This window comes from Dermochelys coriacea, chromosome 15 (assembly GCF_009764565.3).
Source record: "Dermochelys coriacea isolate rDerCor1 chromosome 15, rDerCor1.pri.v4, whole genome shotgun sequence".
Taxonomy (NCBI): Eukaryota; Metazoa; Chordata; order Testudines; family Dermochelyidae; genus Dermochelys; species Dermochelys coriacea.
The window spans coordinates 3,697,292-3,725,215 of NC_050082.1; the positions used below are offsets into that span (position 1 = coordinate 3,697,292).

The following is a 27,924-nucleotide window of genomic DNA, read 5'->3' on the forward strand; positions in this document are numbered from 1 at the left end:
TGTGACCAGTGCCCAGGTGCTGGGGGAAAAGGGTCATTTACAGGGCTTGGCTTGGAGAGGTTCACGAAGTGATGGGGCTTCTCCCCTAGTCCACATTGCCTTACGTTATCTAACTTCTGAGAATGAAGAGTTCTTGTGGCATCTTAGAGACGAACACATTTATTTGGGCAAGTGGGTTCTAGCCCACAAAAGCTTATGCCCAAATAAATGTGTTCGTCTCTAAGATGCCACCGGGCTCCTTGTTCTTTTTGCAGATACAGACTAACACGGCTTCCCTCTGAAACCTGACTCCTGAGAGCAGCTCTCTGCAGCCAGTCTGCACTGAGCCGCAGCGAGAAATGAAACCCACAAGGGAGCCAGGAAAACAAAAGCAGGGCATGCCAGGGGAAAGAGCCAGCTGGAGCTACAGTGCAGCGCCAGGGCCCTCCAAATGCCCTGCAGCCGGGGCCATGCTAACACTGCCCTCCCCACTGCCCCTGCTGTAGACATCGGCTGCAGGCCAAGCTCCCCCAAGGGGCTCTAAAGCAGCGTGGGCCTGGGATAGGCCGGCTCCGATGGCTCTGGATCTTTACCAGACGCCTGCTTGGAAGCTGGATAAGTTCATTTTCGACATGCTGCAGCCCGACTGCACGTTCCTGCGCCAGGCTCGCCAAGCCATCGACACAGTCTGTGAGTTCCTGAAAACAAACTGCTTCGCCAACCGCCCCCAGCCCTGCATCAAGGTGCTGAAGGTTGTGAAGGTGAGTGGTGGGGGCCTGTCCCAGCTGCTCCTGGAATTACTGCTGGGGGGGTGGCACATCAGGCAGCTGCTCTGCACAGTGTGCAGGGCAATGCCAGGTAGGGGTGACCTGCCCCGAGTGGCAAGGCTCAAGGATCCCTGCTGTTCTGTGTGCATATCTGGGATGCAGGAGAGGGACAAATCACCAGGCGACCTGATGGCTCGGTCCTTTCCTTCGGGAGACCCCAGAGTGACTGGCCAGGACCCTGGGTGTAACACCAGGATGTGGGGCTCGGGTACTGGCCTTGGGGGCCCCAGGGGTAGGGACCGATCCTAGAGTCAAGGAGGAGAATGGGCTAGGGTGTGTCTGGGCAGGGTGCTCCTAAGACCCCATGGGTGCTCTGCTGAGTGGCACTGACCGTGCCAGGGATGCTGAGGCTCTAGGGTGCCTCAGGAGGGATCGCTGCCAGGGCGTGTGCAGCAAGGAGCAGAGTGTTATGTGGTTACCTGGCAAGGAGGGGCAGCCTCTGGGCCAGGCTGAGCACCAGGACAGCACCTCCAGCTGCTGAGAGCAGTATGGCTGTGCTGAAGGCAAGGGCAGGCCCTCACCTGTCAGTCCACAACATGCCTGGGTTACCAGCTGGGAGCCACTTCCCCAGCCAAGAGCACAGGGTGGGGGGGAAAAGGGAGGGACCGGCAGCCAGGCTTGCCCAGGTGGGAGAGAGCTGGTGGGGACCTCACTGGGGATTGGAGCAAGGAGCAGTGGAGGGGGGTTCTGTGGCCAGAATCTCTGGGGAGGAGATGGGGAAGGGGGTCGATGACATCTGCATCATAGATATCGTTACCTGCTTTAGAGCTAGTGACAGTCCAGAGGAACAGGAGCTGGGATGCATATGGATCTGTGTTCTAACTGATCAGTCTCAAGACAGGTACTGTGCATTCTGCTATATTCAAAATCAGATGAAGGCACAGGGGAGCAGCTCCTTGAAAAGCTATCTAGTATGTAAAAAGAAAAGGAGTACTTGTGGCACCTTAAAGACTAACAGATTTATTAGAGCATAAGCTTTCGTGAGCTACAGCTCACTTCATCGGTTGCATTTGGTGGAAAAAACAGAGGAGAGATTTATATACACACACAGAGAACATGAAACAATGGGTTTATCATACACACTGTAAGGAGAGTGATCACTTAAGATAAGCCATCACCAGCAGCAGGGGGGGGAAAGGAGGAAAACCTTCCATGGTGACAAGCAGGTAGGCTAATTCCAGCTTGAGGAATTCCACCATGATTTCAACAATTTCCATCCCACCATCAACCTCAGCCTGGACCAGTCCACACAAGAGATCCACTTCCTGGACACTACGGTGCTAATAAGCGATGGTCACATAAACACCACCCTATATCGGAAACCTACTGACCGCTATTCCTACCTACATGCTTCTAGCTTTCATCCAGATCATACCACTCGATCCATTGTCTACAGCCAAGCGCTACGATATAACCGCATTTGCTCCAACCCCTCAGACAGAGACAAACACCTACAAGATCTCTATCATGCATTCCTACAACTACAATACCCACCTGCTGAAGTGAAGAAACAGATTGACAGAGCCAGAAGAGTACCCAGAAGTCACCTACTACAGGACAGGCCCAACAAAGAAAACAACAGAACGCCACTAGCCATCACCTTCAGCCCCCAACTAAAACCTCTCCAACGCATCATCAAGGATCTACAACCTATCCTGAAGGACGAGCCATCGCTCTCTCAGATCTTGGGAGACAGACCAGTCCTTGCTTACAGACAGCCCCCCAATCTGAAGCAAATACTCACCAGCAACCACACACCACACAACAGAACCACTAACCCAGGAACCTATCCTTGCAACAAAGCCCGTTGCCAACTCTGTCCACATATCTATTCAGGGGATACCATCATAGGGCCTAATCACATCAGCCACACTATCAGAGGCTCGTTCACCTGCGCATCTACCAATGTGATATATGCCATCATGTGCCAGCAATGCCCCTCTGCCATGTACATTGGCCAAACTGGACAGTCTCTACGTAAAAGAATGAATGGACACAAATCAGACGTCAAGAATTATAACATTCAAAAACCAGTTGGAGAACACTTCAATCTCTCTGGTCACTCGATCACAGACCTAAGAGTGGCTATCCTTCAACAAAAAAGCTTCAAAAACAGACTCCAACGAGAGACTGCTGAATTGGAATTAATTTGCAAACTGGATACAATTAACTTAGGCTTGAATAGAGACTGGGAATGGATGAGTCATTACACAAAGTAAAACTATTTCTCCCCCCCACCCCACCCCCCACTGTTCCTCTGATATTCTTGTTAACTGCTGGAATTAGCCTACCTGCTTGTCACCATGGAAGGTTTTCCTCCTTTTTTCCCCCCCCTGCTGTGGGTGATGGCTTATCTTAAGTGATCACTCTCCTTACAGTGTGTATGATAAACCCATTGTTTCATGTTCTCTGTGTGTGTATATAAATCTCTCCTCTGTTTTTTCCATCAAATGCATCCGATGAAGTGAGCTGTAGCTCACGAAAGCTTATGCTCTAATAAATTTGTTAGTCTCTAAGGTGCCACAAGTACTCCTTTTCTTTTTAAGAATATCAGAGGAACAGTGGGGGGTGGGGTGGGGTGGGGTGGGGGGAGAAATACCATGGGGGAAATAGTTTTACTTTGTGTAATGACTCATCCATTCCCAGTCTCTATTCAAGCCTAAGTTAATTGTATCCAGTTTGCAAATTAATTCCAATTCAGCAGTCTCTCGTTGGAGTCTGTTTTTGAAGCTTTTTTGTTGAAGTATAGCCACTCTTAGGTCTGTGATCGAGTGACCAGAGAGATTGAAGTGTTCTCCAACTGGTTTTTGAATGTTATAATTCTTGACGTCTGATTTGTGTCCATTCATTCTTTCACGTAGAGACTGTCCAGTTTGGCCAATGTACATGGCAGAGGGGCATTGCCTTTGACTTTGTCCTGACCCATAACTATTTCACATTTGGTGACAATGTATACCTTCAAATCAGCGGCACTGCGATGGGTACCCGCATGGCCCCACAGTATGCCAACGTTTTTATGGCTGACTTAGAACAACGCTTCCTCAGCTCTTGTCCCCTAATGCCCCTACTCTACTTGCGCTACATTGATGACATCTTCATCATCTGGACCCATGGAAAAGAAGCTCTTGAGGAATTCCACCATGATTTCAACAATTTCCATCCCACCATCAACCTCAGCTTGGACCAGTCCACACAAGAGATCCACTTCCTGGACACTACGGTGCTAATAAGCGATGGTCACATAAACACCACCCTATATCGGAAACCTACTGACCGCTATTCCTACCTACATGCCTCTAGCTTTCATCCAGATCATACCACTCGATCCATTGTCTACAGCCAAGCGCTACGATATAACCGCATTTGCTCCAACCCCTCAGACAGAGACAAACACCTACAAGATCTCTATCATGCATTCCTACAACTACACTACCCACCTGCTGAAGTGAAGAAACAGATTGACAGAGCCAGAAGAGTACCCAGAAGTCACCTACTACAGGACAGGCCCAACAAAGAAAACAGAACGCCACTAGCCATCACCTTCAGCCCCCAACTAAAACCTCTCCAACGTATCAAGGATCTACAACCTATCCTGAAGGACGAGCCATCACTCTCACAGATCTTGGGAGACAGGCCAGTCCTTGCTTACAGACAGCCCCCCAATCTGAAGCAAATACTCACCAGCAACCACACACCACACAACAGAACCACTAACCCAGGAACCTATCCTTGCAACAAAGCCCGTTGCCAACTCTGCCCACATATCTATTCAGGGGACACCATCATAGGGCCTAATCACATCAGCCACACTATCAGAGGCTCGTTCACCTGCGCATCTACCAATGTGATATATGCCATCATGTGCCAGCAATGCCCCTCTGCCATGTACATTAGCCAAACTGGACAGTCTCTACGTGAAAGAATGAATGGACACAAATCAGATGTCAAGAATTATAACATTCAAAATGAAGTGAGCTGTAGCTCACGAAAGCTTATGCTCTAATAAATTTGTTAACCTCTAAGGTGCCACAATACTCCTTTTCTTTTTGCAAATACAGACTAACATGGCTGCTACTCTGAAACCTTTATCATGGGGGGTTTGGATCGGAGGGGAGGGGGCACATGCTGTAGTGCTCATGCTACCATGGGGAAAAACATCCTTGGAGTTTCTAATCATTATAGCTGCGAACTTTCTAATGCAAAAAGCATCACAGTGAGCTCAGGGGAATTCTATATTATCCTTCATTCTGAAGGATAAGATGAATTATCACTGAACTAAAACCTGATGGTTACCTAGGTGCAAGTGATCATGATCCAATTTAATTTGCTCTGTTCAAACAGAAGATGGTCCCAACCAATATATAGACTTGGTGCTTTAAGAGGGCCAGTTTCCCAGAGCTGAAAACAGTCCTGAGCAAAATTGAATAGGAGGAAAAATTTAAACATAAAAATATGAATGATGATGATTAGGAGCAGTTTAAGGATGCTTTATTGCATGCCCAAGGGATCTGCAATTAAAGAAAATCATAGTTGAGAGGGAAGGTGAAAGGAGCAATTATATAAAATAACAATGACTACAAACTGGTAGTTAGGAATTGTAGACAATTGATAAGAGAAGCTAAAGGCATCAATGAAAACTCTATGGCTAATAGGGTTAAGGACAACGAAAAGGAATTCTTTAAATATTTCAAAAACAAATAAAATCCTAGCATATGGCATTGGTCCGATACTAGATAAGGACAGATCCCCTTTGTGGATCTGGCCCAGCAATTAGGGTGCTCCCCTGGGAGAGGTGTGGACATAATGTACTTTGACTCCTGGCAGGCATTTGCCTTGGTCCCATGTGAAACTGGGAGTAAAAAATCAGCACTGTGCAAAATCGCTGTGACCCATATCGAATCAGTTCAGAGCTCTCCTACTGATAGGTATGCAAAAGCAAGTGTAAACGGGGAGTTGTCATCCAATGGTAGGGTTTTAGTGGGGTCCCGCAGGGATCTGCTCTCGACTCAATGCTGTTCCGTATCTTTATCAGTGATCTGGAAGTAAATATAAAATCACTGCCAGTAAGATTTGCATATGACACAAAGATTGGTACCATGGTAAATAGTGATGGGGAGAGGTCAGTTACAGAGTGATCTGGATCCCTTAGTAAACTGGGCTCATTGGAACAACATTACTACAGCAATATGCAGGGTCATACACCTAGGAATGAAGACAGCAGGTCATAGGTTCAGGGTGGGGAGCTGGATCCTGGACATCAGTGACTGAACAGTACTTAGGAGTCATGGGGGAAGGCAGCTAAACATCAGCTCCCAGTGCAAGGCTTCTCTGATCCTTGGTCATTTGCAGAAATACAGCTGAGGATGCAGTCAGAACAGGGAGGTAGTATTTTCACTTTGGGTACAGAATTGGCGAGACCATTCCTGGATCCTGCTCACACTTTAAAATGGATGCTGAAAAAACTGGAAAGGGTTCAGAGAAGAGCCAAGGAATGATCTGAAGTGTGGAAAATCTGCTAAGTGATGAGTAGGAGGTGACATGATCATGGGCTAAACGTACCTCCCTGGAAAGAGATTTCTTATAGCAGATGGCTCTTTAATCTAGCAGAAAAAGGCAGAACAAGATCCAGTGGCTGGAAGCTGGATAAATTTGGACTAGAAAGAAGATACCCCCCGTTAAAAAAAAATTGTGTCGTTAACCAAAGGGACAGCTTAACCTAGGATGTGGTGGCTTCTCCATCACTTGAAGTCTCCCAATCAAGACTGGGTTTTCTAACAGGTCTGCGTAGCTCAGCCAGACGTGATGGGCTGGATGCAGGAATCCCTGGGCAGAGATCTGGTGCTGTGTTCTCCAGGGCTCAGACTAGCTGATCAGTGGGCTCTGCAGGAGGGGTAGGGGAGGCAGGCCCAGCAGGTGACATGGGACTAACTCCCCTCTCCCAGCAGGGTGGCTCCTTGGGCAAAGGCACGTCACTGAAAGGCGGTTCCGATGCTGACCTCGTGGTGTTCCTCAGCTGCTTCAAAGGGTACAGTGATCAGGAGACAAACCGGGCAGGGATCATCAAGGAGATTGAGAGGATGCTGGAGAAGTGCCAGCAGCAGAAGCACTTTGAGGTGTCAATTGAGCAGTCCCAGTGGCCGAACCCCTGTGTGCTCAGCTTCATGATGAGTTCCAAGATGCTCAATGAATCCATAAAGTTTGACGTGCTGCCAGCCTACAACACCCTTTGTACGTCCTGCTGCCCCTACTCCGCCAGGGACGTGGGGCTGTGACGGCTGCCTGCTCTCTGTCTGTCTCCAAGGGCCAGGGATTCTCCTTGGGGGGAGAGTCTGGGCCCTGAGCCCTGGAGAGCCATGTTTTCTGGATCCCTAGTATCACAGTTTCTCCTGAGATCCCTAGATCTTTGCTACCCCACTCTCTGCAATGGTATAACACCTGGAAACAGCTGAGTAAGGGGAATACAAATTTGGCTGCTTTTGGAGGGGCACTTTCTGTGCCTCCCACAGCCAGAGGAGCTTGCTCTCCACCCCGGCAGCCCCTTGGGCCAGAGGAGCTGGCTTCTCCCCACTGCACCCGGAAGAGCTGGTGCACGCACACACCCCCCCACACCCCATGGCCAGTGGAGCTCGTTCTCCCTGCCCCGGATGAGTTCTCTACCCCCGTTGATGAGGGGGGCTCATGCCCCTGCTTACCTCCCTGCACACACCCCTGCCCTGAAATGAATGCAGATGCCCTCCCCCAGGTGCTGTGCCAGCTCCCACAGCTCAGGTGTCATGTGAACTCCTGCCGGGGTTGGATGGGCACTTGTGCTGCACCGGGTAGCATGAGAGACAGTGGCAGACCAATGGGAATCGTCCTCTGCTCCAAACCTGTCTACCAGGCCTCTGCCCCCCCCAAGCTGGGTTATTCTGCTAAACAGCCCCAGGTGGGTCCCCCTGCGTTACCAGGGTCCAGGTTTGCCCTGCAGGTGCCAAGCTGAGGTTAAACAGAGATGGAGCCCAGCCTGGCATGCACCTGTGTGTTTATGTTCCCTGCCAGCCTCGGGTGCCAAGCCTGACTCCCAGGTGTACAAGGCGCTGATCCACAGCTACTCCCAGGGTCGAGTTCTCTACCTGCTTCACCGAGCTGCAGTGGGATTTCGTGGTGGATCGCCGCACCAAAGTGAAAAGCCTGATCCGCCTGGTGAAATACTGGTACAAGCAGGTACAGTGGCCAGGCCAGGCTTCTCAGAGCCCCTGGGGTGGAAGTGGGGGGGGGGGTCATGCTTTCCCCTCCCAACACCCTCCACTCACCTTGACTGGCACAGTAAAGCCTCTTCACTAAATGCTTTTCCTTCCGAGTCCGAGATGGGTGAATGATGCCCAGATGGAGCTGGCACTGATGGGGCACTGTGGTGAGGAAGCTCACTGTGCCTGAGTCCTGGTTGGTACAGACAGGGCCCAGCTGCAGGGAGCTCCCCCTACCCCGGTGCCCTTTGCTGAGTGGATTTTGGGGCATGAACTGGGCACTGAATCAAGGCTCATCTCTGTTCCTGTTGTCCATGCCAGCACATCCATCCATACAAAAAGTACCTGGAAGTGGGGGAGTGCCTGCCCCCCCAGTATGTGCTGGAGCACGTCTGTCTACGCCTGGGAGCAGGGCAGCAGGGATCGAGCCTTTGACATGGTCGAGGGCTTCCAGATGGTGCTGGAGCTGATCTGGCAGTACAAGAAGCTCTGTGTCTATTGGACCATCAACTACAACTTTGCGGACGAGCTCCTGGAAGGATTCTTGCACCCATTAGCTCCAGATAGACAGGTCAGTTTCCCTCCACATCATGCCCCCACACACCCTGCTCTTGCTCCAGGCCGGTCCTGTTCAGGTCCGCACTGGGAGTGGCTGGTGGGACCATGAAACCAGCAGCATGGTGTGTGGACATGACTAGCGTGCTCAGGGCTCAGTCCAGGCAGAGCAGGGAGCTCAGGATGGGAGCTTGGTGCTCCCACATCTAGGCTGCTGGCTCCAGCTTGGGGTATGTGCTGCACGCAAAACGTGCTGTCCCAGGCATAGGGAGGAGCTGACACTGTGACTGTTTCTGGGGCACCTGGATCTCAGCTCCCTACCCTGCCAAGAAAGTCTGGGCTGAGCCCTGGGTGCCTGGTCCCAGGCTACAGGGGAGGGGCGACTGCAGCACAGCTGAGCCCAGGAGCCTGGCCCTCAAATCAGGAGATGTGGGGGTGTTTCCTCGTTTTGATACCCCCACAGGCAGTGCTGGCAGCCCCATCCGTGCTCAGTGAGTCACCCACAACGGGCCTGGCTACAGGAGGTCTCGTGACGAGACCCACCTGTGACCAAATGACACAATTTGTACCTGGTGCTGCCTGATGGGGCGGAGAGCTCGCAGCTCCTCCCCAGAGCAAAACCTTCCAGGCAATTCATGCTGTAACCCTAGCTCCAGAGCAGCCCATCCTCCCCAGTCCTACAGCTGCCCAACCCCCTCCATCCCCAGCAATTCAGCATGGCTTTTACCTGGGGCTCGTCCAATCCCAGCACGGCCAGTCTCGGGAGATCAAAACTCCTGAGTCAGATCCCAAAAAAATCATGATTGATTTTTATTTTTAAAAAGACGCTACTGTGATTTTTCAATCTGTCTTCTGAGTGTTGCCCTCGGCCTGCTCCCCCTCCCTGTGTGGGTCTGTAGAGAGGTTAGCCTCGCTCCGTTCAGGAAGAGGTCTAGCAGGGAATCAGTCCGGCCGCAGGAGTCTTCCTCTGCAGCCTCTGTGAGGGCAGAAACAACACAGGCCCTAGGTCAGGGCGGGGCAAGGGTGAGCCAGGTGCTCAGGCCCTGAGGCAGGGACTGAGCAATAAGCGTACATACACAGTGGGGCCAGGCCCTGGGTCCGAAGGCCTGGGAGAGGGGGAGACGGCCACCCACTGCGTCCCAGCCCGGGGTCCTAGCACAGCAGAAGACCCACTGCTAGATCAGTGGGGATCCGGGCCGCAGCACAGTGACATGGGGGTTTGTGGAATCATAGACTAGCAAGGTTGGCAGGGACCTCAGGAGGTTCTAGTCCAACCCCTGCTCAAAGCAGGACCAACCCCAACTAAATCGTCCCAGCCAGGGCTTTGTCAAGCCTGATCGTGTAAACACCTCTAGGATGGAGATTCCACCACCTCCCTTGGGAGCCCGTCCTGGCAGTGTTGCAGCCAGACTAGGATCGGCTGCCCCTGGGCTACTTCTGGTCTCCACCTCTGGAGGTACCAGGGTCAGGGTGGTGTCCTTGGGGGTGATGCCCTCAGGGGGTTCCTCGGGATCACTGGGGCAAGGCAGGCCCAGCCAGCCCTTGGGCCCACCACAGGTCGCTGGGGCTTCCCACCTGGGAGCTAGGCCAGAGGCATCTGGTCTCTGCAGCAACTGCCCTCCCCATGAGCTCTGGGGTCAGGCTGTTGTACGTCCTGTGCCACACCTCACCCTCTGCGGGGTGGGCACAGAGCTCCCTGGCTCCGCCCACTGTGGTGTCGGGAGGGGCTCGTCTCTCTCTGGGCAGCAGGGACCCCCACCGCCTCCCTACAGGGTCCCAGATTTATTGGGGCAGGAGAGTCTGGCCTCTGCTGCAGCTCTCACCCCACATATGCCCATCTCCTGCCCAGCAGTTGATTCTGCCCCCAACCTCCAAATCAATCCTGGCCCTCCACCCCCACATCAGTTCTGTCCTCCCTGCCTCCCTTCTGCTCCTCCTGGGGCTCTTCATCTGCCTCTCCCAGGCCGTGTGGGGGGGGGGAGAGTTGCTGCAGTGGGATCCCCTACCCTCTTCCAGGCTGTGGGGGGCTTTAGGGGCTTTTCACCCCCCCTCTACCCTGCCCAGGCGGGTGCTGCAGGGGTGGGGGAGCAGAGGAACCGTCCTGTCCCCATTGCTCACGGGAGGAGGGGATGGAGCCTCCCTGAGCTGCTGAGCTCCCCCCTCCCCTCAGATGAGAACAGTGTCGGATGCCCCCCAGGAGGCGGGGCAGTGGGGGAAGGCAGCCAATCAGAGCTGCCGGGCGGGGCTGAAATGGCAGGAGAGTAGCTGTGGCAGTGAGGCTGAAATCCCATCCCTGCAGAGAGGGCAGGGCGGCTGCTGGGGCTGAGGAGGGTGAACGCTACTGGGCTGGGGGAGCAGGGAGGCGAGGCCCTGGATGGCTCCTGCGGGAGGGGAGGGGGCAGTGCAGAGGGCTCGCAGTCGGGACACTGGGATGGGACGGGTAAGGAAAGCCTGGGGCGAGCGGCAGCCAAGCCCCTCCCAGCTGAGGGACGTGTGACCGACAGCGCCTAGCAGGATGGAGCCTGTGGCAAGGGGGCAGCATGTGCCCAGCCGCGCCCCCTGCCTCAGCCTGGCCCGGCAGCACCGCTGCTCTTTGTGTCTCGCTCCACTTCAGGCCCATCATCCTGGACCAGGCGGATCCGACGGGGATCATGGGGCAGGGGAGCCGCTGGGACCTGGTGGCACAGGAAGCCGAGCGCTGCTGTGCCCAGCGATGCTGCATGGGCCTCTACGGCAATGCTGTGCAGCCCTGGGACGTGCCGGTGAGCATGGCATCACCACAACGTCTCTGATTGTGTCCCTGGAGCTCACAGACCAGGCCACCGGGCATCCCCCTCTGTACAGCAAGGCCCAGCCTGGGGATCCCGCCCCCTGCAGAGTGGGGAGATCCATTCACCCTGGCCCTGTGCTTCCCCTTCTCTGCCCAGCTGGTGTCCTCCCGAGGCCCTGTCTGTTCAGTGGCACTGGCTTTTCCAGGCAGTCACTCCCTGACCATGTTCCCTGCAAACAGGCGGTCGCTGGGCTGGGGAAGCACCCGTCAGGGGGATGGCACCATCTCGTCAGGGAAGGTTGGGTGTGAGCCTCTCTGCTCTGCCCCACACACAGACACAGGGCTCTGGGCACCCTAGGGGGAGGCTGCTGCAGATACAGCCTCTCTCTTCTGAGGTCAGCCAAGCTTCCCTCTCCCTTCCCCGGTCCCTGTGGGGCCCCCCCCCCCCACCCACGACAGCTCCTCCATCCCCAGAGACCTAACACAGGGGAGGGAGGAGCAGTGACCTTTTATGACTCAAGGCGCTGCCAAATCCTTGGCCCAGAACTGCCAAGTCTGGACATCTTGATCTCAGCAGGGTCGGGCCAGGAGGTGCCAGCAGCCCAAGATGGCTGCTCCCCTCGAAAATTAGCTCTTGCCCCTGGCTGGCTGGGCTGCCATCTGCCCTCTGTTATCCCCAGACAACAGCAGTTATTAACGCAGGACAGTTTCAGAAAGGGTCTCCATGCTGCAGCACTAGGGGCCCCTGCTGGCTCCTGAGACCTGGAGCCGATGGGGGGGAAGTCGCTGGCTCTTTACTGATCCCCAGTATCTGTGTGCTCCTGTTCCAGCCTGAGCAAACCCTCGAAGGGAGCAGGGGCTTTGAGATCTACACCGGAGCGCAAGAACATCCGGACTCAGCACCTTGGCCTGGGCCAGCCTACACCAGCACCTGCACCAATAACCAAGCCATGGCCATCCAGCAGCCATCCTTCTGCACCATCCTCTGAGACACCTTTCCAGACCTCCCTACGGGGATGGCTCTGGCTAAGAGGCAGAAGGAATGTGGACAGGAAGGGGGGGAATTCTGGGGGCTCCCTCCATTCCTACTTTTCATGCTACCTTGAGCCGTGGTAGCTGGGCTGGTCTCATCTCTGGGAGGATGGGGCCAGTTCCCGTAGCCCACCTGTGTCATGGTCCCCCTGCCTGTGTGTGGATGGAACACTGGAGCCTCCCTATTGCAACACCATCCTGCGTTCCTGGACAATGAGAGGAGAGCACTCCCTAGCTGTGGGCGGCTCTTGAGCGTGAGCCAGGCCTAGGACCATTCCACCCAGTGCTCCAACTTGCTACCCCGCCTCCATGAGCATTACGTCCTCATCCTGCCCCCTCCAAGGACAGGTCTCCTGTGGTGCTCCAGCCCTGGCCAGGTCTATTCCCTTGTCTGTCTGCATTCACCCTGCTGCTCCCTCTGAGCCTTGTGCAACTCTTCCTCTGCTGAGCCCCCCTGCCTGCCAGGCCCTTCCTACAATGACAGGATGGCGCATTCTCCCCTAGCAATGGACAACAGCGCGGCCTCCCTTTGGGTTGACAGACAGGTGAATTATGGGATAGGTGAGGGAATCCTGGCATTAAATCCCAGACTCCCACAGTTTCCCTACAATGCCAGGGGGTGTCAATACACAGCAAAACTCCCCATAAGGCAGGGAGCCAGCTGGGGTGTGGAGGATGGTGGGATATCTCCCCACAATGCACCAGGCTTTAGCAATGTGGAGTGCGGCCATGCGAGCCCTGTGAGGTGTGCGCTGTGAGTGCACTCCACCGGAATAGCTTTTCCAATTGCACTATGTTGACGATCTCACCCCGGTGCGATGTGTGTAGACGAGGCCCTGGCGCGCTTCGCTCCCTGCGTTGTCACTGACCCCGAGGCAGGGAGGGTGGGAAATGCTACTGACTCAGAGCGGCAGCGTTAGGACTTGCTCCATGCTGGCATGATGCCAGGGCAGGGGGGAATGGGGCCCCAGGTGCTAGCACTGGGGCTGGGGAAACCTAAACAGGCCCAAGAGCCATGGGTCTTTTTTTGGGGGGAAGGAAGAATGGCAGGAAAATGAGACTCACTTGCTTCTCTATTAACTTTGCACCCAGACTGGGAGTCAAAGGGGAGCATCTTGAGGCCAATTGTCTCCTTTCAGAGGACAGCCCTGCCCTTCTCCTGCTGTCTCCCTGTGCCATCTCCCCTTCTGCAGTGATCTCCAGGCATTTCCCTTGGCATTTGGAGGGCACTTCCTCCCCTCAGGTCCCTGGTGGCATCAGAGTCTAGGATGCATTTTTTCTCTGTCCAGGGGTACTTCCCCTCTCTGCAGATTGCCGAGTTATTTACCATGTTCATTGCTTGGGGTGCGTGCGTGCGTGTGTGTGTGTGTTTGAGGGACGACTGGGTGGGGGGACCATGTCCCCAGTGGGGCATATCCCTGTTTGAGTGATGTCATAATGTTTGGGTCTACAAATGTACCCTCTTAGTGAGCTGAACAGTGAGAAGTGAGTGAAAGTTCATAACATGTCACAACCTGTTGTCATCAGTGTTGGTGTTCTGGGAGCAAAAGGAGACAGACTGAATTAGTCTAAACCAAACGGCCTCCTGACTTAACTCAACTCAAGGCCGGTATTAAGATCCTGCCTGGTAAACAAGAGAAGTGTGAAGCCAGAAATCAATCAGCCAAAATGGGTGCATCAGAAATTAGGCCTAAATAATGAGGGGATGGGCTATTTCACCCACAACTCCCTTTTGGGGGACTGAAAAGACTTTCTTTTTCCTATCCCTTGCCTTTTGCCTTCTATTTAACAAGAGTCTGGCTTAGCTGCCCAAGACTGCATATTTTGCATCACTGCTGGGAGCCTTTGTCCAAATAGGTTTCAGAGTAGCAGCTCATGTTATCCCTTGTAACCCTTTCTTTGAGAAGTTCTAGCACCCCGAGGCTTTGGAGCAGGAGCTGGAAATTTAGCAGGTGGGTCACCCTGGCATCTGGGAGATGCCTTTTGCCATCCCATGAAAATTGCCCCAACTTTTGCCAAGTTAGAAGCCTCTGAAAAAAATCTTCCTTTCACACACACAGTGCAGACTTGTTAGAACTTTGCAGCTAAGCTCTCTGAAGCTTCCATCTGCTCTAGGCCCTCACAGCTGCTACCTGTGACCAGACTTCACCTGCACGAGCAACACAGAGCAACCGAGCATGCTCTATCCCAGGGCTCAGCAGCACTCTCCTTGCAATTCCTGGTCCTGGCTACTGGACACTGCTGTGGAGCTAGAACTGAGAGGATGGGGTGTGACAGGTTGTCACCCCTGGGGTGGAGTCTGGGAGCTGTGAGAAACCGCTGCGCTCCTCTAACCACTCAGTTGGGCTGAGCCTGGTCACACTGCTTCCTTGGCTGGAGACACAACCAGCCTCACCCAAGCCCCATTATCACCCAACAAGACAGCAGGTGGCGCCACTCACCCAAACTGAGTTACCTGAGTGCAACCAGCAGACACCAGCCAATTTCCCAGCTCCCCAGGCACGTACCCCGCCTCTGGAGAATAAACCCCAAATGGTATCATCTTACACTGCACAGGGATTTGTACAATGTAAGCTCATAGAGTTCACCCTCCCCTCAATGTGGGAAGGAGATGCACAATACGCTTGTGTCAAACCAAACTGAGATTTTCTCCAGGCTCTTGAGTCAAAGGCACACTGGTTTTAGATAAAGCAAAAAAAAACCTCCACCAAGTTTATTAACTACAAAAGATAGATTTGAAGTGACTATAAGTGATAGCAAACAGATCAAAGCAGATTACCTAGTAAATAAACAAAAACCCAAACTAATCTTAACATACTAGAAGGATAGGATTTGAATTAACAATCTCTCACCATGACTGATGATACATGCAGGCTCACAGATTCTCAAGGCACAAGCTGCTCTTGCTTTACAGCTTGGGCTCCCCACCCCTGTTCCAAGTCCTTTTCTTTTGGAGCTTTTCTTAGGTGTTCAGTTGTCGGGGAGTGAAGAACAACAAATGACGTCACTCCCTTATATAGCATTAGCATATGGCGGTAACTCCTTGTTCCAAAACCAGTTCCCAGCCCAGCTTGTGGAAAAATACAGGCAGCCAAAATGGAGTCCAGAGACATGTGGTCTGGTCACATGCCCTTGCAGAGTCAGAGTCAGCATTCTTAGGAAGGTTCAGGGGTGCAGGGAAAGATAAGCTTTTCCTAAAGCCTATTGTTTTCCCTAATGGCCTGTTACCTGGGGATTACAGTGGATGGGAAGCTGGATGAGTCAGCAGTGTACCCTTGTTGCCAAGGAGGCTAATGGCATATTGGGCTGCATTAGTAGGAGCATTGCCAGCAAATCAAGGGAAGTGATTATTCCCCTCTATTCGGCACTGGTGAGGCCACACCTGGAATATGTGTCCAGAAAGGTGTTAATTATGGTAACCAAGCTGAGAACCCAAGGGCTGGGAAATGCCAGCCCCTGCCGCATGTTCCCATTTATTTGTACATTAACCTATTGATCCTGGCTCTGATTCCCCACACGCTCCAGCTGCTCTGCACCACTCTGGAGGGGGAAGATACTGGGGGGTGATCAAGGTGGAAAGGGGTGGAGCTGGGAGGGCGCTGCCAGGTGGGTTGGGGGCAGGGAGGGGGTGCTGCATGGGGTGGGGATGCAGGGTGGGAATTGAGGTACCAGTGCAGCACCACTGCAAGGCAGAGCTCAGCACTGCCCTAAGCTACTGGGGCTCAGCAGGTCACCAAGGGAGGCAGCACCTCCCCCCAAGGCTCCCATAGCACAGGGCTTGATCCCACCCTGGGGCCCTGTGGGCGAGGGACCCTCGGAGAGCAGCGAGAGCCACATATGCACTTGGCAGCCGGGAGGAGAGGAAGGCCTGGCTGGTGCAACTGGCTAGATCTGGTCCAAGTCAGTGTGAGACAGGAGCTAAGTGGTACAGAGCCTGTGGGTGCGGGGACAGCGTGGTGTCTGGCCAAGCTGCAGGGTCCCTGCCTCTGCCCGGCTAGAGGCTGCACTGGGACTCCGTGTCTCTCTCAATTTCAAGTCCATCATCCTGGACCTGGTGGATCTGATGGGGATTGTGGGGGAGGGGATCAGCTGGGACTTAGTTGCATGGGCGCGCTGCTGTGGCCAGCGATGCTGCTGGAAGCCCGCTGGTTCCACACTCCAGCCCTGGCCTGCACTGGTGAGAACAGGACTCCCTGTCCATGTGGAGGGGCTCTGGTAGAACCAGGACCAGCTCCCTCCTCCATGCACAAGGGCACCAAGATGGGCCAGGCCTCGGAGAGCCCCCTCCCCTCATAGCAAGGCTTCTCTCTCTCACTCCCAAATGCAAATTGGCCTTGGTGCATGCAGGGTAACCTCAGGGGAGTCATCCCTGCAACCCCTGTGCAGCCCCCGCCTGTCCTCTGGGCAGGGCTTGGCCCTTCGCTCTCCCTGTGCTATCCTGGCATGGAGGAGTCCCTGTTCCACCTTCTCCCAGTACAGTTTCCCGAGCCCTCTGCCCTGCATGTCCTGTATTCCCCCACCCCGCAGCTGGGCTCCCTGGAGTGACCCATCCTGGCAGGGTGGGATTGAGGGCTGGCCCCAGTGCCTTGCAGTGCCATCAGGACAGTGCAGATACCTCCCAAGGTTAAGGGTGCTTCTCCTTACAGACAGTTCCACTTGTCGGGTGAAACAAACACGGTGCCTGTGACACAGGCCCAGGCTTGTGGTGGTCCGAGGGCCTGGCTGATCCTTGAGCCCTGGGGCTAAGATGAAACAATTGCCTCCTCTGGGTAGGCGCGATCCCCAACTGCTGTGTTTCCCTGTTTCAGCCACAGTAGACAGTAGATTGCGGGGTTCAAGGCCACCCAGCAGCCTGGGGAGATCGACCAAGAATACCCCATTAATGTGAAGCAGATGAACATAACATCATAAGAGCGGCCATACTGGGTCAGATAAAAGGTCCATCCAGCCCAGTATCCTGTCTTCTGACAGTAGCCAATGCCAGGTGCCCAGAACAGAACAGGGAATCATCAAGTGAACTGTCTCCCATTCGCAGCTTCTGGCAAACAGAGGCTAGGGACACCATCCCTGCCTATCCTGGCTAATAGTCATTGATGGACCTATTCTCCATGAACTTATCTAGTTCTTTTTTGAACTCTTTTATAGTCTTGGCCTTCACAACATCCTCTGTCAAGGAGTTCCACAGGTTGACTGTGTGTTGTGTGAAAAAATACTTTCTTTAAACCTGCTGTCTATTCATTTCATTCGGTGACCCCTAGTTCTTATGTTATGAGAAGGAGTAATTAACACTTCCTTATTTACTTTCTCCATACTAGTCATGATTTTATAGACCTATAGCATATCCCCCCTTAGTCGTCTCTTTTCCAAGCTGAAAAGTTCCAGTCTTATTAATCTCTCCTCATAAAGCAGCCATTCCAAACCCCTAATCATTTTTGTTGCCCTTTTCTGAACCTTTTCCAATTCCAGTATATCTTCTTTGGGATGGCGCAACCAGATCTGCGCACAGTATTCAAGATGTGGGCATATCATGGATTTATATAGAGGCAATAGGATATTTTCTGTCTTATTATCTGTCCCTTTCTTAATGATTCCCAACATTCTGTTCCCTTTTTAGATAGCCGCTGCACAGGGTTTGGGCGAGCAGCGATGCACATACTAGATAGGGTGACCATATTTCCCAAGGCTCGGGCTGGCATTGCTGCTTGCCCGAGCCTTGCCTGCCCTCCCGGCGTGGGGCTGGCATCGCTGCTTGCCCCTCTCCCTCCCCGCATGTTTCTCTGTGCGATGAAGTGGGACTGTTCTTAATGTTTTCTCTGAATATTGTGGGGGTGCCTCAGTTTCCCCTATGCAGTTCTTAAGTATCTAGGTGGTGGGATAAGGGGGTATGATCATTGCAGAGCCCTAGAGGGCAGGTGTGTGCAGGGGTCTGGACAAAGAGAATGGCCGACACCCTGTTTCCTGGCAACTGATGGCCTGGCCCTTCCCCCCTGCAAGGTGATAGTTAAAGGCAGAGGTGAAAGCAAGCCCGTAGGCCCCAGTATGGTGTACCGGTGAGAGCCGGTGTGCTGTACCGGGACCGGCTTTCCCAGAGAGCAATTTAAAGCCCTGGGGTAGGGGTGGCAGGGCCGCAGCGGGGATTTAAAGAGCCCCAGAGCTCTAGCCGCTGCTACCCCCCCCCGGGCCCTTTAAATCCCTGCCTGAGCCCTGCTACTGAAGCCCTGGGGTAGCGGCAGCAGGTCTCTGGAGTGGATTTAAAGGGCCAGGGCAGTAGTGGGGGCTGGAGCCCCAAGGCCCTTTAAATCCCTGATGCAACCTGGCCGCCGCTACCCCAGGGCTCTGGCAGCAGGGCTCAGGTGGGGATTTAAAGGGCTCGGGCTCTGGCAGTTGCTACCACTGCGCAGCCCCAGGCCCTTTAAAGCTCTGCCAGAGCCCAGAGCCCCAGGGTAGGGGTGACAGCCGTGAGCCCCCAGGGCTCCTCAGTGATTTAAAGGACCCAGGGCTCCGCTGCAGTAGCTGGAGCCCTGGGCCCTTTAAATCGTCCCCGAGCCCCGGAGTTCCCAGCCACCTCTGCAGCTGGCAGCTCGGGAGTGATTTAAAGGGCCCCGGGCTCCCAGCCGCCACTACCGCAGCTGGAGCCCTGGCCCTTTAAATCAAGATTTAAGGCCACACCTCTTCTGGTTATGGCCACGCCCCCTGCTCAGAACTCTGGGGTACCAGTAAGTCCTCTAACTTACTTTCACCCCTGGCTAAAGGGTTGGAGAACAAAGGAATCCGGTGACCTCCTGACCCGGGAAAGGGACAAAGCCCAGGGGAAGAGGGGCTGGAGGGTCAGTCAGTTTGGGCTGGCTGGGGACATGGAGTGAAGTGCAGACGGGGTTGTCTGGCTCACTGCCCCCCAAAATGGACCCAGCTGAGGAGTCCTGTTCTCTGTACCTACAAGCTCTGGTTTAGACCATGTTCCTGTCGTCTAATAAACCTTCTGTTTTACTGGCTGGCTGAGAGTCACGTCTGACTGCGGAATTGGGGGGCAGGACCCTCTGGCTTCCCCAGGACCCCGCCTGGGCGGACTTGCTGGGGGAAGCGCACAGAGGGGCAGAGGATGCTGAATGCTCTGAGGTCAGACCCAGGGAGGGGAAGCCGGGTGAGCTGTGTGTCCTGCAGACAGGCTGCTCCCAGAAAGGAGACTTCCCCAGAGTCCTGACTGGCTTCGTAGGGAGCAGTTCCAGAGCATCACCCGAGGACTCTGTGACACTCTGTACCCCACTTTTTGACAAAGGTGGGCATTTGTCCCATTTGCTCTTGTCGACTGATCAAGTTGGCAAGAGCAAATGGGACAAATGTCCACTTCTGCCAAAAAAGTCAGGAGGGGTGGGACAGGGCTTAAAAAAGGGACTGTGCTGGCCAAAACGGGACGTATGATCGTTCTACTCCTTATGCACCTGTAACAGACTGATTTGCTAAATTCCAGTTCCAGGGCCAGTCCGTGACTCCTGCGCAAGCCCTGGGAGGGGAATGCAGGAGGAGGAGAGGACAGAGTTTGGCCTGCGGACCCTGGATTACTGGTGATGATGCAGGAGGTGGAAAAACAGGGAAGGACTGTCAGAATCCAGCTGGCCTGGAACCATCTGCAACTTGCCAAGTGAAAACATGTGATCTGAAATCACTGAGTCATGGTAACAGCGGATCTGCACATTCACCCTGCCAGGTCTACACATGCCTAGCAACAAACAGGACAGCTGAGCCCTGCACAAGAGCAGTTCTGGGAAGGCAGCGAGAGATTCCAGCTTGCAGCCAGGATGCAGGGCATAGGGCAGTGGACTCCAAAGCATCCCTGGGCAGGGAGCAGCCTGGGAGAAACGAAACTGATCAGAGAGCTGAGGAAGTGAAAGGAGGCGAGGCCTCTGTGCAGCAACCAATCCTCTGCACCTACTGTTCCCCTCCCTGCCCAGGGCCTGTTGCAGTCCAGAAGGAGCAAGAGACGGCCCCTCTCTGCCAGAGGCACACACAGGCTAGTCCCGTCCTAGGCAGCCCCTGTTATTCGCCTCCTCATGGGGCTCTACCAGACGCCAGCTGAGGAACTCGATACATTCATCAGCAATGACCTGCAGCCCAACAAAGTTTTCAAGACCCAGATCAGCAAAGCCATTCACACAATCTTCTTATTTCTGACCCAAAACTGCTTCAGAAACTCTGGCTCTGCAATGCGGGTGCTGAAGGTGGTTAAGGTGAGTGATGGAGATGGGGTGCACAGAGCAGCCTGACCCTGCCTCTCCAGCTATTGGGGGGAGTGGGAAGGGGAGGGGGAACAGTCCAGGAGGTGAATGTACTCAATGGTGATCAGCACACAGCTAGGGTGATGCTGTTGTAAATCAGGGTGCAGGGTCGGGGACCCCTCTGCCTGTGTCTGAGGAAGGGGCGAGCAAGAGAGGAGGTGGGGCTGGTTCCCAGGTGCAGGACCCCAGTGTGGGGAAATGGGGGACAGACAGTCACTGTCAGATTTGTGCAGGACTGTGTCTGGGGAGAGCAAGAGGGCAGGCAAAATATCTGCAGAACAGCCCTTCCCTTAGCGAGACCCCCCGAGCAATGGCCCTGTGGGACACGGGGCTCGGAGTCTGGCATTTGGGGCTGTGGTGCATCAGGCAGGGGATGATGCCAGAGTCAAGGGTGGAGAATGGCTGTGGCGAAAACCGGAAAACCCAGATTTGCACTAAAATCACTGTTTGGTCATTCTGGCTATGGGGTAAGGCAGTGACCTCACAGGCCTGGGGGAGGGGAGCAGGGTCACTTTTAGGATGATTGTTAGCCTCAGCTGGGCCCTTGCCCCCACTCCAGTCCCTCCCCACCAGCTGTTTCTTTTGATCCCACATACCCCAGCTGGGCCCCTTGCCATCAGTCTGGCCAGCCCCCAACCAGGGTGGGAGGCCCCAGGGCCCAGCAATATGTCACATCCAGAGAATCTCTCTGTCAAATTCCTTTAGAAAACTTGCAGAGCTGCGGGCACTGAAGAAGTTGGAAACACGCAGCTCAGGCCACGTGAGCAACGTAGCATGTGACCCGCTAGTGTAAGGACAGTTAACAACACTAGTGACCTGTTATAAAGCTGGGGGCAGGGTGGGTGTGTTTAGATCACCCCTGAGCCCCCTCCCAGCTGGGCACACTGCTGCGCCTGCCACCTCTCTGCGGGGCTTGCACATGGTCTCCTCCAGGCTTTTAACAAGTGAGTTCGGATTAACCTTCAGCTGAGGCCCAGTGAGGGTTGGCCCCTTCCAGAGACATGTAGGGGTCCAAACAAAAATAACTCATTTTTGCCAGCCCTCTTCCAGGCTCAAATGGTTCTTACCCCACTGGGGACCCCTCTGCCCCTCCTCCACCTGGGCCCTTAAATAACGACTGGTACCAACACTGGGCCTCCAGCCCCACCAATGCTAGATCACCCAGGCCTTTTCCTTTATCAGATTTCCCCTCCCAGACCACTTTACCGCCCATTGGGGAGCAGTTACTCACGTGAGTCGCTGGCTGAAGTCAAATGAAGAATTGACTAAGGGCCTGAACCTGTGGGAGGAACACGGCTGAGGCCCACGGTGTAAAACCCCTGTGACTGAGACCAGAATCAGCCCTAACCCCTTCCCTGCTCCACCGATGCTCAGTCCCAAGGCTAGGACTCAGTTTGCCATAGCCACCGGCCAAAACCACACCCGCTCAGCCCTGATCCCACCCTGTACTTGTGAGTGAGTGGTGGGATGTCCCACAGGGGTGTCTCCAGAGTGGCACTGGAAGCAGCTCCTCCATGTGGGTGGGCCACAACTGAGCTCTCTGCAGAAGGACTCAGTGGGACCTCTCTCTCTCTGTCTCCTGCTTTCTCCTCCAGGCCGGCTCGTCAGGGAAGGGCACAGCCCTGAAAGACATCTCCGATGTGGACCTCGTTGTGTTTGTCAGCTCGATTACAGATTTCTGGGCCCTGAAAGCAGAACGGAAAAAAATCATTGCTGAAATCCAGACAAGGCTGGAGGAATGCAGAGGGTCCCTGGGAAAAGACCTAGTGCTGAGCATTAAGAAAACAAAGTGGGAGAACCCCCGTGTGCTTACTTTTACCCTAACATCTAATACCATGGGGGAGCATATTGATTTTGATGTGCTGCCAGCTTTCGATGCCCTAGGTAAGATGCACTGTTTTGGATTCCCAGGGCAGGGGCCGTATTTCTCAATGACTGTCTAGTCTCTCTCCATTCCCACAGTGCATTGCCAGAGCTGTTGCTACTTTCGAGATAGCGATGGCTCCATGTTCTCTGGGGTGTGCTGGGTTGTAAGCTCGTGATACCAGGAGATTTTAAGGGGAATCCCATGGCCAAACTTTCCCACTATGATTTGCAAATGTATCTCACATGTCTAGCTTTGCAGGTGTAAATTCAAATGGATGTTATGTTTAAGTACATGGATGTGCCTCACCCACTGGTCAGTGTGGTTACAGCTTCCCCTCTGTATCCACTCCACGGAGCAGAAGAGTTGGTTGCTGTATGTTTTAGCTTTAGCTCACACTGTACCGTGCTTGTAGTTCTGCAGGACCGCAGTTCAATCCCAGGTCAAGAAGGTGGCCATCACCCATGCATACCCTAGGCACACCTGATCTCCTCCTTGAGCACTAGCCCTCATCAAAAGAAAGCACCATCCAGGGAGTGTGTTTCCTTTACCTCCCCTAAGCTGCTTCTCTTTCTCTTGTTTGTCCTGCCCACCTGTGATTCAGAATAGAGGCACCAGCCAATAGCGACCGGGGGCGGGGAGGGGATTGTTAGTCACTCTTTAAATTTAACCATTCAGGAGCAAGCAAGCAGCATTTGGCCTCAAGGAAGAGCCTTATCTGAATGACTCCCAGGACTTTCAGAGAGAGTGGAGCCACATGCAGCAGGCTACTCAAAGCTTCAAGCACCCGCTAAGCTCAGTGGGAACTAGGGGCCAAGTGTGAGGGGCAATGCATAGCCGGGGGAGGACCAGGATTACAATTTGGACCCAGCTAATGGCTAGCACTCCCAGCCCCCAACTCCCCTCGGTCCCGCTGCCACATCCTGCTCCTTTCTGTTGACAGTGCCCTCCAGTCCACCTGCCCATCTCGTCCCCCACCCCACGAGAGCTGCTCATCATCTCAGAACTGCTCTGATCTGCCAACAGGCCGGAGGGGCCTCCAGAAACAATCATCACAAGCTGCATGAACTCTCTGGGCTCGCCGCAGCTGTGCCAGCCAAGGGTGATGTGCTGGGCCACGCCCCAGCCAGGCTGAGCGGTCAGGCCAAGGGCTCACCTGGCAGGGGCCCTCAGTGAGGACCTACCTCTGCCAGGATGGAGTCTGGCCCCTTCGCTTTCCCTTTCCTTTCAAAAAACTTGAAAAAAACCATCTGAGGTGGGAGTGAGCAGAAGGAAGTGTATCCTTCTGCTGCGCAAAGTAGTTCCTATGGGAAGGGGAAGAGAAACTCACAGGGAAAGGTCAGGAGCCAATGAGCACTGGGTCTGTGATTGTAACGCCAGGCCCCACTCGGAGTAGTGGGCACAGGGAGCGGGGTGGGGAGTGGCCATGCCACCCACAGCACTTGGGTACGTACAGTGTTTAGCTACCCATGGCTTACACACCTGTGTTCGTTCTCTGCTAGGCCAGCTGTACAGAGGCTATAAACCCGACCCCCAGGTGTACGTCAGGCTGACGGAGAGCGAATCCGAAGGGAGCGAGTTCTCCCCCTGCTTCACCGAGTTGCAGAGGAATTTCGTCATGGCTCTCCCCACCAAACTGAAGAGTCTGATCCGCCTGGTGAAACACTGGTACAAACAGGTACAGCAGCTGTACAGGCTCCCCACAGCCCCCCTGCAGCTCTCGGGGCACAGAGTCATGTGGGAATATGCACCTGGAGACCCAGCAGGCACCAAGGTACCCTGGAGAGGGGCCCTGCTGTCAGGAGCCCCCCCTGCCCCAGCTCTGTCTCCCCGCCCCCCCTCGTCTCCCAGCCCTTCCCACCTTTTCTGAGTGGATTTCGGGGCGTGAATGAGGGTTTGTTGCCTGGCGGTCTCACCTCTGTTCCTTTTGTCCATCCCAGTATGTCCTTCCCCACAAAAAGAAGCTGTGGGGGAAAGAGTCCCTGCCCCCCCAGTACGCGCTGGAGCTCCTGTCTGTCTATGCCTGGGAGAGAGGGGGCAGGGGTCCAGCCTTCAACATGGCCGAGGGCTTCCGGACGGTGCTGGAGCTGATCCGGCTGCACGCCCAGCTCTGTGTCTATTGGACCATCAACTACGGCTTTGAGAATGAAACCCTGGGATGGTACCTGAAGTCTCAGCTCTGCAAATCCAGGTGCCTGCAAACACCACCGCACGCTTGTGTGTGCATCCCAGCTCCCTGTCCCCATGGCAATGGGGCCCTGCCCGTGATCCCCCCATACACAGCTGGGGGCAGGGAGCTCCCTTTGTGTGTGAAACTCACTGCTGATGACCCAGACACAGCACCCTGGGGGCAAGGAGAACGAGAGAAGCCCCAGCATGAAGTGGGGCAGGGCTTTAATGCTCTGAATGGCCAAGACACCCCGATGCTGGGTGCCGGGTGAATAGTGGCAGTGGCAATAATTATTAACACACAGTGTGTGGGAGACGCTGGGGAAGTTGAACTGGTGAAGGAGGGAAGAGGAAGGACTCAATCTTCATTCTGCCAAGGCGGGTGGGGTCCGAGAGACACCGCGGGTCTGAAAGAACTGAGAGGGCCAGCCTTAGAGTTCAGGGCTAGGCAAGGGCTGACAGCGAACAGAGAGCAGCTAAAGCAAATGAAGGACGTCTGGGACGTCTGGCCAGGTGGCAGCAGCCATTAACTAGCTGCACCGTGTCCTAGGAAGACCAGACGGGAGCTTAGCAGGACAGAGCCGGAGGGGTCAGGCAGCAGGGTTATGCCCAGCTGGACTGCAGCACCCCTGTCTCTGCCCGGCTGGAGTCTGCACCGTGACTCTTTGTGTCTCTGTGAATTTCAGGCCCATCATCCTGGACCCGGCGGATCCGACGGGGATCGTGGGGCAGGGGAGCCGCTGGGACCTGGTGGCACAGGAAGCCGAGCGCTGCTGTGCCCAGCGATGCTGCCGGAAGGGCAATGGATCCGTGGTTCAGCCCTGGGACGTGCCGGTGAGGGCAGGATTTCCTGCAGTGGCTCATATTGTGTCTAAGAGTAAAACAGCCCAGCCCATTGGGCATCCCTTCCCGTGGACTGGAGGGGATAGGATAGCCCAGCGCTCTGCTCCATCTCCCTACCTCAGCACGGCTGGCCCCGGCCCGGAGGAATGCCCCCTCCCTGCAAGAGAGAGACAGCAGTTGCATTTGATGCCTCAGTGGTTTCTCCTCACTGCGCCAGCAGTCGCTGACCTGCCCGTCAGTCTGACTCTGGGGCTGTCGGTGTGTCTGGTGCTCTGTTATGGGGACTTTGCTCTGTCCTACTGAGTCACACAAAGCAATGTGCACAGAAACTGCACTGGGCTTCTTCCCTTGACTCCTCCCAGACAAGCCCCTTTGGCTGGGGGAGGCCAGGGGCCCCTACTTCAGACTCCCCTGAGTCTTCCCAGCAATTCAACTGCACCATGCACTATGGTTGCCTGGGTTCACTTGTGCCCCCATCTCCCTCCTTTCCCAGCTCACACAGTAGTGAGTGCTTGATGTGACCTAGACTGGTAGGGCTGGGGGCTCGGGCTTGGGTGGAGCAGCCTTGTGGTGTGGTCAGGAGGGGACACCTGAAATGTCAAGATTAATTCTTCTTTGAGAAAACAATCGTGCAAATCCTTAATTGTGCCCGTATTACATGGGTCCATGGTGGCAGCCACAGCGACCTGGCTGCTCCCAGAGCCCCCAGCTAAGGGCAATTTGTCTGGAAGCCGCCAACTCAGTGTTTCCCTACTTCAGTTGCAGCAGACATGGAGAGCGGCTGAAGGAGGTGATTTGGTCCTGCAGTCTCAGACTATGGATGAAGAATACCCCATCACCGAGAACCAGATGTTTGTGACTGGCAGCCACACTGCAGAGCAGGAATCCTACTGCACGCTCCTCTGACAGCTGCCTCTCAGCCCCCCACCCTGTCAGGAGCCCTCCCTGGGGCAGGGCGGGCGTTACTGGGGGGGGGTCTCTCCCTGCTCTGCAACTTCCTCCTTTCAGAAAATGGGCCAGTTGAGGACTAGCCCTGATGGGACGTGACCAATCGGCTCGTGCTCTGTGCTCTCCCAGCTCCCTTCCCCCTCCCTGCTCTCTCTGGGGCTTGGCTGCAGTGACAGCCAGAGCCCCCATCTTGACCCCTGCATCCCTTCTGCCCCAGTAACAGCAGGCAGCACCCCCCATGACAGCCCCTTCCAGTAACCCCCCATCCTGAGTGTGATGGAAAGAGCTCCCCAGCACAGAGGGAGCCGGGCCCATAATAATTATCCCCCTTTCTGAGCACCTGGCTCTGTCTCTGGCCAAGGCTAGATCCCCTGCCTCTGAACCTGGTTATTGCCTCGGCTGCCTGCCGGGGACTTGGCACCCCCTCCCTGTCCCGCACTGGGTGAGTGGAGCAAGGTCTTCTGGGTGGCACTAGTGCTGCTTCAGCAGGGCCAGGCATGGAGGGGACATCAAGGGGTTCAGAGCACGGGGGATGTGGATGGCTCAAGAAGGGAACACGGCTCACGTTTGCTCCTTGACACTCTGCACCAAAGGGGTGGGGCACACGGGAGACTGGCAGCTGCCCCCTGCCTCTCTCCCACCATGCACCCTGGTGCCTCACTTCTCCTTCCCCCCACCTGTGGTGCAGGGGACAAGGGAAGGGGGGAGAATTGCTCTCACTGGCTCTGTGTGATGGGCACTGTGATCTCTGAGTGTTTCCCTTGCCAGCCTCAGGGGATCGGTTTCTGGGGGTGTCAATCTGTGATGTGGTTTCTCCTGCCTGGGGGTATTTGTCCTACCTGCTGCTTGCCTTTTTGTGGCGTGTTTGAAGGATGGCTGATGGGGAGCCACACACCCAATGGGGCAAATCCCCCTTGAGTGAAACCCTGGTCTCGCTGGGTTTCTATTGGCTGGGCAGGAATGGAAGTGGGAGGGGGTTAGTCTGTCACTGGCCCACAAGAACATGTTTCTGAGTGTGCTGGGGAAAGTGTTTGCAGGGAGAGTTTATCCTGGAACGTCCCCTTAGATGCAGCTGGGATTTAGTGTCAAACATGTCATTTATTCCCATGAACCCAGCCGATCCCCCCCCTGCAAGGAGAGGGAGCTGGGGCCTAGCTTGGGTATCGTCAACAGATTGCGAGCTACAGTAAATGCTCATTAGCGTCACTTTATTCCCGTTGAGGGTGGTGAATACAGCTGTGCAAAAGCTATACCTTTCTGTGCTTGCACTTTCAATTTCTTGGGACTGTACAGTCTCAGAGCCAGGTAGCCATTTGGCTGAGTCAGGGGAGATGCACACCGTGCTCCCTCCTGGAGGCTTTACCTATGTCCTTTCTTGTATTTTTATTGTTCTCTTAATCAGAAATAAAAGTCACTTGATGGGAAAGCAGGGACTTGC

The 27,924-nt window shown here is 54.7% G+C and overlaps 1 protein-coding gene across 1 annotated transcript; it reads left to right on the forward strand.

The window, feature by feature from the left end:
• The first annotated feature begins 457 nt into the window (after positions 1-457).
• Positions 458-27,912, forward strand: LOC119843818 (2'-5'-oligoadenylate synthase 3-like). The gene is given in 15 exon segments (XM_043498367.1): positions 458-740; positions 6,752-7,034; positions 7,845-7,905; positions 7,907-8,009; positions 8,354-8,418; positions 8,420-8,603; positions 10,758-10,840; positions 11,202-11,349; positions 12,188-12,343; positions 20,414-20,614; positions 22,258-22,546; positions 24,029-24,204; positions 24,467-24,717; positions 25,382-25,529; positions 26,298-27,912. Coding segments are annotated over 15 exon segments (2,481 nt in total). The 5' UTR covers positions 458-554; the 3' UTR covers positions 26,445-27,912.
• Positions 27,913-27,924: the final 12 nt, after the last annotated feature.